The sequence below is a fragment of the Carassius auratus genome, chromosome 36 (genome assembly GCF_003368295.1).
Source record: "Carassius auratus strain Wakin chromosome 36, ASM336829v1, whole genome shotgun sequence".
NCBI lineage: Eukaryota > Metazoa > Chordata > Actinopteri > Cypriniformes > Cyprinidae > Carassius > Carassius auratus.
Window position 1 is genome coordinate 2,113,474 of NC_039278.1, and position 13,578 is coordinate 2,127,051.

The 13,578-nt window shown below is 38.5% G+C and overlaps 2 protein-coding genes across 3 annotated transcripts; both read left to right on the forward strand.

Moving 5' to 3' along the window:
* Positions 1 to 1,994: 1,994 nt before the first annotated feature.
* cnbpb (CCHC-type zinc finger, nucleic acid binding protein b) lies at positions 1,995 to 5,003 on the forward strand. 2 transcript variants are annotated; one of them, XM_026220754.1, is made up of 5 exons: positions 1,995 to 2,141; positions 3,186 to 3,310; positions 3,401 to 3,466; positions 3,632 to 3,830; positions 3,897 to 5,003. In XM_026220754.1, the coding sequence occupies exons 2-5, from the start codon at positions 3,208 to 3,210 to the stop codon at positions 4,012 to 4,014; spliced, it is 486 nt and encodes a 161-aa protein (XP_026076539.1). In that variant the 5' UTR covers positions 1,995 to 2,141; positions 3,186 to 3,207; the 3' UTR covers positions 4,015 to 5,003. The 2 variants fall into 2 exon arrangements, with proteins under 2 accessions (XP_026076539.1, XP_026076540.1); XM_026220755.1 differs by lacking the exon at positions 1,995 to 2,141 and adding an exon at positions 2,216 to 2,526.
* Positions 5,004 to 7,435: 2,432 nt separating this feature from the next.
* isy1 (ISY1 splicing factor homolog) lies at positions 7,436 to 13,430 on the forward strand. The gene is made up of 11 exons (XM_026220753.1): positions 7,436 to 7,555; positions 7,903 to 7,925; positions 8,006 to 8,057; positions 8,200 to 8,265; positions 8,350 to 8,392; positions 8,477 to 8,589; positions 9,115 to 9,232; positions 9,447 to 9,569; positions 11,702 to 11,820; positions 11,912 to 11,998; positions 12,882 to 13,430. The coding sequence occupies exons 1-11, from the start codon at positions 7,553 to 7,555 to the stop codon at positions 12,987 to 12,989; spliced, it is 855 nt and encodes a 284-aa protein (XP_026076538.1). The 5' UTR covers positions 7,436 to 7,552; the 3' UTR covers positions 12,990 to 13,430.
* The last annotated feature ends 148 nt before the right edge of the window (positions 13,431 to 13,578 follow it).

Here is a 13,578-nt window from a genome sequence, read left to right on the forward strand (position 1 = left end):
ATGAAAGATATAACAGAATGATTTAATATACAATTTTCCCTTATGCAGTGTGTGTGTGTGTAAAATAGCCAGGGTTTTGAGGGCAATATAATGAAAAAATAAATGTATTAATGGGAGTAATAATTGGCAAGATTTTCATAATAATATCTAATATTTCATAGGAATACTGATATATATATATATCTTTAACATTTTCCTGAGATCTTGATTTATCACAAACAGTTTGAGTCTGATTTAAATAATAATTACTAAATATTATCATATTTCACTAAGGGTGTTGCATTTCACTAAATGAATGCCAGATATTTTTAGATCAAGGAGGGGAGTGTTCATGGGTAATCTTCCAAACATGTTATCATCATATTTTCCAGCTGTATAAACGTGAATGCGCGCTGGATTGAGGTGATCAGGTGATGTGTATTTGTGTAATGAGGGAAAGTGAGGCAGGCAGATCAGCACCCTGTATTCTTCTTGTTATTTTAAATGTCAGAAATGTGTATTTGTAAATTGAGTTACATGATGAAAATAAACATGATGGTGAAATGTCTGTTTATCCTTTACTTGCATAATATTTCTGCACACTAATAGTTGCCCAATAATTGTGCATACATGGCCCAAACCTCACTTTAACTTCCTTAATTATTCAGGTTTGATGTTTATTATCATTTTGGATTGACCGAGAACACTGCATTTGTTCAATTATAAAATGAATCCTCAAAAATACAACTTGCCTATTGTGCACACAGTCTATATATATATATATATATATATAGAGAGAGAGAGAGAGAAAGAGAGAGAGAGATTCTTACTTAAAAATTATAATCCTTTACTAAAATCCAAATTACAAAACAAAAACTAATTTATGTTTACTTTAAGAATACTTTTGAAATAACTTATCACGTTGATTTATGCAAAGAAAAGAAAAAAGAAACTCTATTCCATTGATGGTTAGTAACAACATGGGTTAAACATTATATAATGTGTTCATGAAGGAACGGCAGGGGGTTCAACCATAAAAATGTCACTTTAAAATAAATCTTTTTAAAATAACATCAATCAAAATACATATTGTATTTGTTTACCTGCATGTCATGTGATTATTAACCAACATCAGAGAACCGTGTACATGCACATGTCAGACTTAAATATGTGAACTTGATTATTTTTAATTGTCTGAAGGTAATTTATTAGATGAAAGAGGTTCAGATGGCCAATAAATAAATAAAAATGGAAGCCATGCAAATAAGCCTAGAAATGACATGAATTTGTGTCTTAAATAGTTTGAAAGACAAAAGCATTAATTATATGCACCTGACTAGTGACTTGTCTTTGTGTGAATGTCTACAAAACCAACTGGAAGACTTTCTGAGTGTATATTACAGGCTGTTTCAGAAAATAACATTTAAAAGATTTTAAAAAAAAGAGGAATTGGGGAGAATCAATAAATGATGAATAATTTATTGGTATTGTGTCAATAAAATGTTATCATGTAATTAATAAAAAAATCAACTGTAATCTGATTCCAAGTATTTGAAATTGTAATTTAATCTAATTACAAATACTTAATTTTCGGGATCTGATTATGTAATCCAGATTACATTTACATTGACATTTAGTAATTTAGCAGAGCTTTTATCCAAATAGACAGAAGAGCAATGATATACAAGTGCTATAAGAAGTCTCAGTTAGCTTTACTTTTTAAATTATAATAAATAAATAAAAAGAAAACAGAATAGAAAAAGAATAGAGAAGCAAGAGAAAACAAGCAGCAAATGAAAAGAGTGCAAGTCTAAACTGTAAACTTAAGTGTTTTTTATTTTTATAAAATAATAGAATTAGAATAAAGAGTGCTAGAGTAAGAGTGTCAAATAAAGATTTAAGAGTTGTGTTTTAGCCGATTCCTGAAGAGTACATGTAATCAGTAATACCCAGCTCTGTATATCTACATATATAGATGTGTGTGTGTGTGTGTGTGTGTGGCCCCGTGTGTCTCCATCAGTCACTGCAGCCCATAGTGCCGTGCGCAGAGCGCGGTGGGCGGGGCCACAGGAGTCAGCGCGAGCGTGCCGTGCGCAAACCGCGTGTGGCGCAGCGCAGAGAGGAGGAACCGAAAATAAACAGCAACGAGTCACGTCGCCGAGGTGAGTTCCCTTAAAGGACGAAAATACGACATTTAACTCGATGCACACCGTGTTGTGACACCGTCACGCGCTCGGAGAGTGTCTCCGCTGTCGTGAAATGCCAGAGCTGTGTTTTTAAGGCGAATCGTTGCGGTTGAACGCGTCCAGAAAGGGACAGAAGTGATATTTTCTGCCGCGCACTTTGGCCTGCTGCGACAGGCTGCGAGCGGAGAGTCGGTGAGCGCTGTATCGCGGGGATGATGAGGTTTGAAGGTAGCTGAAGGATAGATATAATGTCTCCGTGGGACTGGATGGTCTCTCTGAGAGTGAGAGAGAGGGTCTGTGGGCCACAGATCAGCCCTGAAGACTACTGCTGATCTTCATCACCGTGTTTCGCTCTCTGCGTGTAAGTGCAGATACTGTAGCGACTCTGCTTCATATCGGTGTTGTTTACACAGTCCACTTTAGGCAGCATTTTTCACCACATAAGCGACTTTTGATTTTTGATTTGTACGATTTTCTGGCATCGTTCCCAACTCTCCCCTCGAACAGCATCGGGTTTAATCGTTTTGCTCCAAAGGGTCGGCAGGTTTAAATAGTTGATGTATAAACGCACCACGTGTTTTTACGTGAGTTGTGACAGTTGTAGCGAAGTCCAGTTGGCGAACGATTCGTTTCGAATCTTGAATCGGTTCAATCGAGCGGATCTCGAGTCCAGAACTCATCAGAGACAGAGAGAAAAAAATACTCTTAATGTTTACAAATAAAACGTATTTTTAAGACTTTATTCAGCAGACCTGTATCATGAAACGAGTTATTTTGTAAATGGCATTTTATTGAAAACTGCAAATCTTTTTTTTTTTAATCATGTAAATTCATTTAAAGTAAATGCAAATTATAATGGCTTATAAACTGGTTTACAACTGGTTTCAGTAAAATTTGCTCATGCAGTTGAGTACTGTTTTCCCTAATGACTTGCGAGTCCAGTGAATATAGCTGTTTTCACTAGCTGTTTTCTCCCCATCAGGTTTAATCTTGACCTCTGACCTCTGCTCTCTCCTTCAGTTGTAGGGTGCAGTCAGAGGCTATGAGCAGCAGCGAGTGTTTTGGTTGCGGCCGTACGGGCCACTGGATCAAGAACTGTCCGAACGCTGGCCGTGGCCGTGGGAAGGGCCGTGGCAGAGGGAAAGGTGAGAGCCGCTCGCTCTGAACTGATCTGAACACACAGGTATTTCTCAAGCTGATTGGGTAAACACTGTGTTTCTCCTGCCCTACACTAGATCTTTTCTGCTATCGCTGTGGAGAACCAGGCCACGTTGCGAGGGACTGTGAGAGGACTGAGGATGGTAAGGACATGAAATGTAAAAAAAATGGGCTCTTACTCATTGTTAAATCTCTGAGATGTTGTGAATGTGGACATTTTGCATATTAGTGAGTCAGTGTTCCTCGCTGTTTGAAGAATAGGAGAATGCCGGATCTGTTTTTCTGATGCGTTGGCGTGTGTTTTGCAGCGTGCTACAACTGTGGCAGGGGCGGCCACATCTCCAGGGACTGCAAGGAGCCCAAGAAGGAGCGCGAGCAGGTGTGCTACAACTGTGGTAAAGCTGGACACATGGCGCGCGACTGCGACCACGCCAACGAGCAGAAGTGCTACTCCTGCGGCGGCTTCGGACACATCCAGAAGGGCTGTGAGAAAGTCAAGTGCTACAGGTGAGGAGCGATCCGAACGAGCCGGGTGGCGAACCGCTGGGCCTGATCTGTGCTTGTGCTCCTCAGGTGCGGAGAGATCGGACACGTCGCCGTACAGTGCAGCAAGGCCAGCGAAGTCAACTGCTACAACTGCGGGAAATCTGGTCATGTCGCCAAAGAGTGCACCATCGAGGCCACCGCTTAGTCCCGTCTCCTCGTTCGCCCCTCCTTTTTCTGATTGATGGTTGTATTATTTTCTCTGAATCCTCTTCACTGGCCAACGGTTGGCAGATAGAGGCTATTCCCAGGCCAGTGAGCTCTTGACATGTAAAAGGAGGAAAGGGGTGGAAAAAAAACTTTCCACTTTCTGCATTTAATACAAAAAAATGTTTATGTTTAGTTTGGTAGAGGTGTTATGTATAATGCTTTGTTAAAGAACCCCCTTTCCATGCCACTGGTGAACAGGGATGTGTGAGATGTGTTGAGTGGAAGAGCGTTTGTCAAGTAGGCCTCTAGAGGCTCGTGGACCTCGGAGAGAAAAGAAAAAAAAGATGGTGAAAAAGAACCATACAGAGATCAGGGAAGCGCTCGCTTCTGAATGATTTGCATTTTTTGTTTTAGAGGTGAGACTGAGGTAGCCTACGAGTGATTGACCTGGAAAAGCAGCACAGGACACATACGGTCGGGTCTATCCAGGCCAAACCAGCAGCACGCAGCTATGTGGAGAAAACAACAAAATACAGAACCTGTAATGTAACGCAAAACAACTTTATAGCATATTCTGGAAACCTTGAGTAATAACAGTGTCAGAAAATGACATCCTGTGTAAAACACGGGCTGTTTTTGATCATTTCGAGACGGCCATGATCCCAAGCGATATGGACGGACGGAGTTCAGGTCGCTCTACCCAAGGTGGAAACTTCAATGAAATAACAATAAAAGAAGAAGAAAAACACAAAAAAAGGTCATTAAACAGATTAGGAGTCGTAAGAAAGGTGAATGTTTTCACAGAAATCAAAATGTTATTTTTGTACAATATCACTTAGACTACTCTAAAAATAATAATAATAATAATAATAAAAAAAACTATCATTTGCTTGTACTCTGTTTTTAAGTCGGAAGGTAAATGCAATTGAAGTTCTAGGACATAGAAATGTAATTTTAAACTATCAATAAATCTGGAGGAGGAAGGGGTTAAAGACTGGCGTTTCTTTTCTGAGTGGTCTCCTGTTACTGTTTCATCACACCAATACACACACTTTTCCCTGATTCTTTTGGTTTATAGATGGTATCTTGGATTTTCGGTACATTTTAGACATATATTTTATTTTTGTGAGTGAGCCTTGCAAACTGAATGCTCATCCACACACATACATACATATATATATATATATATATATATTTTTTTTTTTTTTTTTTTGTTAAAGGTATTTTCTAAAATGACTTCATTTTCAAAAAAAAAAAAAAAATAAGTAAATAATATAAAAAATGTAATCTCTGGTGTGCAGCAGAAAAGGTCCTTGTAACAGTTGTTGACATCTGTATAAACGCACCTCTGTGTTTCTGTTGGCACATTAAAAGCCCATAGAGTCCTCTGACAGACGAGTGAATGCCCAGTTTAGTTTACTGTGGTGTCTATTCAGAGCCTAGTGAGGTTATAGCTCAGGGCAACAGCTGCTCTGCCAGGTGTCTGATGAACCCTAACTTAAGGAATGACTTGCATCAATAAATTATTCAGCGGCACACTATAAACAGCACATTTTACTTAAAGTTACATTCCTTGTTTGTGCAAACACTAATGGATGGTATTACGAAAAGCAATATAATGAAACCGAAGCAGGGCTGAATTTTGCTGCTGATGTCATGTGACTCATAAGAGTACATAGAAACTTTATTTTTAGTTGTCTTGAAGCCAAATGAGAGGGCGAAGTAATGTCAGGGGGGTATGAAGTGCTATTGGGTTACCATGGATCAATAAGAGCAAAGCTAAGCATAGCTTCAGTGTAACAGGAGAGCAGGAGCTCAGTTTTTCAGCTGTGGAGAGCTGAATGATTCAGTCCATTTCTGTTTGGCTCTCACATGCATCTAAGCATCTCCTGTCAGCAGATTGGTCTTATTTGAGTTGATGATCATCGTCTTTGACTTCGTAGTAAAGTCTCCTGATGAGTGTTTTGACCTCTTTTGAGATGATGAGGGGACAGATCTAACCCTAACTCTACTATATTCTACACTCATTCATTGCAGTTAAAGACTGAACTTAAAAAAGCTGGAGAAAAATTAGAAAAATGGTCTCCATTTACAGAAAACCATGAATTTTTACACAGTGGTGGAATATTGCATATATTATATTGTATATATTCACAATTTTATGATAAACACATATAATCCAAACTAATAAAAGTTTTTGGCTGCATGGCATGTTTTGATTTGCACATCTGAGAGATATTACAGTGTCGTTTGGCCATGCATGCTCACAGACACGTGAAGAGAAAGAATTAGCTGATATACCATTTGGGGCTAGTGGAAGTAGTGATCGGAGCAGGAATATGACTCATGTGCTTGCCTGTTCAGAGGAGTCATCTCCATCTTTATGATTCTTTTGATTATTATGTTAATGTCAAGTGTATAATCTTTAAAATAAACTACATACCGATATTCCTGAGAGTGAGAGCTTCCATTAGACATGTGACTTGTCTATGTTTGTGTGATATAAACATGAAATTTACTATTATTCATATGATTTTCTCAAGAGAGGGGGGTCAAATTCAGACCTTATAATGTTCTTTCACGTAACATAAATGCAAAAGTGATTGGGTCTCTATGAAAGCTGAGGTTCTGAGCTTTTAAAAGATACCATATACTGCATGTCTACTTTTGTGCTCCACAGATTTCTACATAATTATTATGATGATGCAATATTTGACTCACACGTGGGTTCAACTGAGGCTGTAGAGCTGAAGAGGTTAAAGGAAGCACCAAACATAACCAAGCTGAGACCTCAGTCGCAGTGGAGTGCAATGGAGTTTCCCCAGAAGTGTGTCAACGCAGGAACATGTTTCAGTGTTTGATGATGCCAAGAGTTATTACAGACACTAGGAGTTTAAGAGCATGAAGTCCCAGTTCAGCTTTCCCTCAAGAAGCTGTAAAATCCCTGTTAAAATGAGCAGAAACAGTCCAGCTGCCCTGTCAGCAGAAACAGACAAGAGAGGAAGATTACAAGATGCTGTTTATACTCATCTGTGGATGCAGTGTGCTTCACTTTCTTGTAAGATACACATGTAACGAAGGGGGAATTCAATCAACTTCAATCTTATATAATAGAAAAATGAAGGAAATGCAAGTTCACTGACAACAGAAAATGGTTTATCTTTGAAGAAGGCTTTGCGTTTACTTTTTTTGTCAATCGTAATATTAATGAGTTAAATAGAAGGCCTTTTGAAGTGCAGTTTTATCTCTCACCGGTAGATGGTCCTAAGACGCCTTTTGAAAAACATGTTTGCGTTTACTCATGACCTCGTGATCATTTCCAGACGTCTTTCAAAGTACTTTCTAGTTAACACCGAGAGTATACTAAGAAATACAAATAAATAAGTAAATAAACCCACATGCGACATTCCTCCTTATCAAGCGTTTGTGTGATTTGTCATCGCTTGGCGCGCCGGAAGTTGTGCACACGTCATATCCACGCGTCGTGCTTTGCTCACCGTTGGTCTCACGCAGGATTGAACGTCTGAACTACAAACATGGTAAAATATATATTATTCTTTAGTTAGTGAATTTTGAATGATCATATTTGTATTGGTGTACATTTATAAAAGTAATCACGTCGCTTTTGTCTGAAAATGAATGAATCTACTGTAATAAGAAGCGAATCTCAAGAGCGGAGTAATTTCACCGTTAACGGAAGTTTTCAAATAAACAGATTTAATAATAAACATAACGTTACATGACGGAGTTCCTCTAATCGGATACTTATAAGACTCTGAAGTTTGAGAGACATTTTCATAAAAATAGATATCTGATGTTATAGCGTTACATGTGAGCACTTAAACACAACCTGCTTTAATGAACTATTTTTATTATCTGTTTTTAGGCTCGAAACGCAGAGAAGGCCATGTAAGTGTTTTCTCTCTAACGTTATATTTCTCTGGTGTGATTTGTCAGATCTCTAGCAATGCTGTCTCTTTACTTTTCAGGACGGCTCTGGCCAGGTTTCGTCAAGCCCAGCTCGAAGAGGGAAAGATTAAAGTGAGACTTTATCATCTAAACACTGATGTGATGATTGAGAGCATCTCTGATCTTCACCTGATCATATGACACTCTATCACCTAACACTGATGTGAGGAGAGATCTGTTTCTGTGTTCACCTGATCATATGACACTTTCGCAGGAGAGAAGACCGTTCCTTGCTTCAGAGTGTAACGAGTTACCCAAAGCAGAGAAGTGGAGGAGACAGGTCAGGAATGACACACTAGCGCTGCTTCTGATAGATACCGCTTACATGCATATTAACTCACAAACATCTTTCATACACTTCTAGATTATCAGTGAGATTTCAAAGAAAGTCGCCCAGATTCAGAACGGTGAGAATATATATATATATGTGTCAAGATTGAATGTCCCTGTGGTGTTTACTGAGTGAACCCCTGTCTGTCTGTCTTCCTCAGCTGGTTTGGGTGAGTTTAAGATTCGTGACTTGAATGATGAAATCAACAAACTGCTCCGAGAGAAAGGCCACTGGGAAGTGCGGATCAAGGAGCTGGGAGGCCCGGACTACAGGGTAAGAATATCAGTGCTGAACTATGAGTGTTAGTGCATCTGTTGGTCTGTTTCAGCTCTAATCATACTGCATTTAATGCATCTGGATGCTGTATTAAATCAAATAAAGGACTGATCTGTCGTTGTGTTTTATCAGAATCAGTGTGTGTGTGCAAACACAAGGATTCTTTATTTTATTTGTATTTTTTTACAGTGTTTTTACAGCATCTATAGTGAGGTGCAAATAGTTCAGTTTTGCACTTGTTCCAGTTTTATTAACATATTAAACTAATCTCAGAAAACGAACACAAGAATGTTTCAGTGTTAGGTTTGGTTTTTTCCGAGTTAACCCGAGCAATGTCACACATTTACATTATGTGGTTAGTGGCTTAACAAAAGTAAAATATCTGAAATATCTCTTCATTGTTTTATATATATATATTCTTGTAAATCATATAATCTTTGTTTTATGTCCACATGTGAGTCGCAGACTGTGCAGTGTATTTGCGTCTTGGCAGTATTTGGTGACTGTGTCTGTGTTTGACAGAGAGTGGGGCCGAAGATGTTGGATCATGAGGGTAAAGAGGTGCCGGGAAACAGAGGATACAAGTATTTCGGTGCGGCCAAAGACTTACCAGGAGTCAGAGAGCTGTTCGAAAAAGAGCGTAAGTTCAGTCACACAACACAACATTTGACCTTTGTGTGATGATATGATGCAGCGGAGAGGCTAATGATATCTCTGGTTTAATGAAGCATTGGGACTTCCTGTGAATTATTGATGTCAGCATGTTTTGGCGCTCGATTCCTCGGGCCAGAAATGATTGTTTTGGGCATCCTGCATGACATGATCATCTGAATCTGTGTGATTTCTCATTGCAGCTGTGCCAGCACCCAGAAAAACCCGCGGTGAGCTGATGAAGGAAATAGATGCTGACTATTATGGTTATAGAGATGAGGACGACGGTGTTTTAGTGCCGCTGGAGCAGGAGTATGAGAAACAAGGTGGGCAAGATCAGCTGAACACCAGACACACAGGCTGACTGATACTGATGTTTGTGATTTATACCTGATTACAAGATGGTCATGTTTCTTTATTTAGCATTCAAGACAACAATACTGCAATACAGCAATGTCAAGTTTGAAGCGTAAGGTAAATTACTGGGAGTCATTTAATGCGTCTACATTACAAAGCAGAAGTGAATGTGTCCAAGTAATGTTCATTTCACGGATGAACAGTTCAAGATAATCATACGATATAAGGATCCTACAGCTAGATAACATTAATTAATTTCAGGCAGAAGCTCATTGAAGCGATTTATAATGATTACAAATGAAGTATCGTTAACTTAAAGTAATAACATGCAGCATATGCAATTTTGTAGGAAGTAAAACTAGAAGATCAGCAAATAAAAATGAAAATAATAGAGAACAAAAAGAGTAAAAGAGGTAGCAGAGGATGTGATAAACACACTACCTGTCAAACCTTTAAATGACATTAGTTTAGTTTCTGAAAGACATCCGTTCTGCTCACCAAGGCTGCATTTATTTGATGAAAAAAAGAGTACAAAGTGTAATGTTGTGAAATATTATTAGAATTTCAAATATCTGTTTTCTGTGTGAATGTGTTAAATTGTAATGTATTTCTGTGATGCTCCGCTGTATTTTCAGCATCATTCCTCCAGTCTTCAGTATCACATGATCTTCAGAAATCAGAATAATATGATGATTTACTGCTCAAGAAACATTTCTGATTATTATCAGTGTTGAACACAGTTGTGCTGCACAATATTTTTGTGGAAACTGTGATATATGCAGCCATTCAAAACTTTAGGGTGTGTATGAATAAAGAATACTTGCACATTCAATTGTTTGTGACAGTATAAACATTTATAATGCTATGAAAGATTTTTAGTTTAAATAAACGCTGTTCTTTGAAAGAACTATTCATCTGTGACTCCTGAAAAGTAAAATGCATCGCAGTTTCCTCAGAAATATTAATGATGATGAGGGTTATGATGGTTTCTGAAGGATAACGTGACCTTTGATTGTTGTACATTACATTCACACAGAAAACAATTATTTGAAATGGTAATAATAATATTTGACAACATTGCTGTTTATACTCTATATTTCAATAAATAAATTCAGCCTTGCTAATTTTCTTCAGACCGGTTGTCTGTATGTGTCAGGGCTGTCAAAGTTAACATGTGACATATGTGCAGTTTATTATTCAATATCTTATTTGATAGTGCAAAAATAATCTTCTAGCATGGGACAAAAACAGTATAATCAGCATGTCATAACTGAGTAATTTAGTGCTTTTGTGCTAGTGGTTTTTATTCATTTATGTTAGTTTACTTTTTAACAAAGTGTTTCTCTCACATCCGTGGATCTGACTCGTACAGAAATCACCACATCCATCAGGACATGGATCAAATTGATTATGCAATGCTTATCAATGAATCAAACCCAGATGACGTGTGTAATAAAAATATAAAATCATTTAATTGTGATCAAAGCTCAACAAATGATGGATTGGGATGTTAATGTGAACCCCTTTGGGAGACTGCATCTTTACACACTGTATGTAAACCTGGCCATAGATTGAGAGGGAAGCTGATTTTAGTAGTACTACTACTAATACTATTATTATTATTATGCCATTACATATGAATATTTTGTGCTGAAGGCAGGAGTAAATCAGCTGCATCACTCACTTAACTTGAGTTAGTGCTGAAGATCATTAGCAAGAGCAGAAGCAGCACGTGTTTTGGGCTCCCCGTGCCTTCAGATGAACCGAACCACCACAAGACCCCTCTGAAACCAGATTCAGGGTGTTCTAGACGCTCACACACTGGCATCATCCGGATGAAGCACTGCATTGTGTGAATGTACGCTGTGGTACAGTTGTGGCATTGTGTGCTGATAGCATTTCCTGACATGTGTTTCCCATTTGAGTCTGTTAAGCCAATGCCAGACGTGCAGCTGCAGGTTTGGAGCGACTCATCTGAAGCATCCCTCTGCAGCTGACTGTCCAGTGACCTGAAGCACACGCTCGCACAATTAAGTGTGTAACTCTGAGTTACATATAATGCACAAGTGTTAATCCTGATTTGTGTTGTCTGGTCCGGCAGTCATAGCAGAGGCTGTTGAGAAATGGAAAGCAGACAAAGAGGCTCGATTAGCTGTTGGAGGAGGTGTGAAAGACACAGAAGAAGAGGAGGAATATATTTACGCTGTCCGAGACGAAGAGGTAAACCTCTCCGTCCGTGCTGCTCTGTTTAATTCAGTTTCTCCCTCTACATTCATTACATTTGTCTGATGGTGTAATGTATTTTGAGCAGTCTGATGATGAAATGGGAGAACAGATGGAGGGAGAAGATGGTTCACAGGCGTTCATCGCTCATGTTCCTGTTCCCACGCAGAAGGAGGTTTGTTTCAGTTTGACAAAATGAAAGAGAAATGAAAGTACCATTATTTACTTTCCAAGCCCACATGACATCCAGGAAATACAAAAGAAGAATTTATGAGAATCCAATAGTAGTCCAAATGATTTATGCACCATATTTCGAGTCATTTTTTTCTTTAAAAAAATCATTTATTCTCTAAAAATGTACCTTAAGTAAACTTTTCACTAAAGCTTTCAGTTCATGGTCAGTTTGAGACTATTGTGAACTAAAACAGAAAAAAAACAGTCTCCTTTGAGAATTTTGTGTTGAAATAACAATTATAGTTTTTGGGTGAACCGTTTCTTTAATCATAACATTTAAAGCTGCAGTAGGGAACTTTTGTAAAAATGTATTTTTTACATATTTGTTAAACCTGTCATTATGTCCTGACAGTAGAATATGAGACAGATAATCTGTGTAAAAATCAAGCTCCTCTGGCTCCTCCCAGTGTCCTATTGCCATTTGCAGAAACTCCATCGCTCCCGGTAAGAAACAACCAATCAGAGCTGCGGTCCGTAACTTTGTTTGTGTTCAAAATGTAGAAAAATGTATATAATAAGCGAGTACACCATGAATCCATTTTCCAAACCGTGTTTTTAGCTTGTCCTGAATCACTAGGGTGCACCTATAATAAGTGTTTATGTTCGGACTATTTTAGATTGCTTCGGGGATACCGCGGCGGAGTAACCCAGTACCTTTGTGATTCTTCATAGACATAAACAGAGAGAAGTAGTTCCGGCTACGATGTTCTTCCGCAAGAAGCAAGCAGTTCTGTTTATTAACCGCTAGAGCGTCAAAAGTTACCTACCGCAGCTTTAAAATGAGTAAAGTAAAACTGTTAAAATAATGTTGTTGTGGCTGACAGATTGAGGAGGCCCTGGTGAGACGGAAGAAGATGGAGCTGCTGCAGAAATACGCCAGCGAGAGTTTGATGGCACAGAGTGAAGAGGCCAAAGCACTGCTCGGTTTATAGTGGGATCTGAATCTGAAGCAACGCTGAGCACGAGACGAGCGATCACGTGTGCTGTATTAGAAACAGAGCTGATGAGGCTGAAGATGCTTCTGAACAGTAGTGTTCAAACCAGCACAAACAAATGAAAATATCTGTCTAGATTAATTTGAGATGATCAGTGTGATGCTGAGGTTAACATCTAGTTGTTAAGCTGTGTAACATCTGTGCTATTTGGACCATACTCTTGACATCGGTGTTATGCTGATTGTGTCAAATTGTGCGTTACATTTAAGTATGAAACTTTTTATTTTTTGCAAATTGGTTCTTGAAAATGGAAAAACAACTTAATTTGTTCATCCTTCATTTGTTCAGCCTGTGAAAGGACAAACAATCTCTGTAAATATTTTGTATACCATGTTCACTTACACTTCTGGGACAAGTAAAATGATTTTTTTTACAATATCTGTATGCTGTTAATGTGCTTCTTTTGTAAATGCATGTGAAAGTACTAATATTAGATTAAGGTCCAAACCAGTCTCTGATGAGAGACGATCTGGTTCATGTGACCAGCCAGACTGAAGTCACTCAGATAAACCACAGTCACATTTAC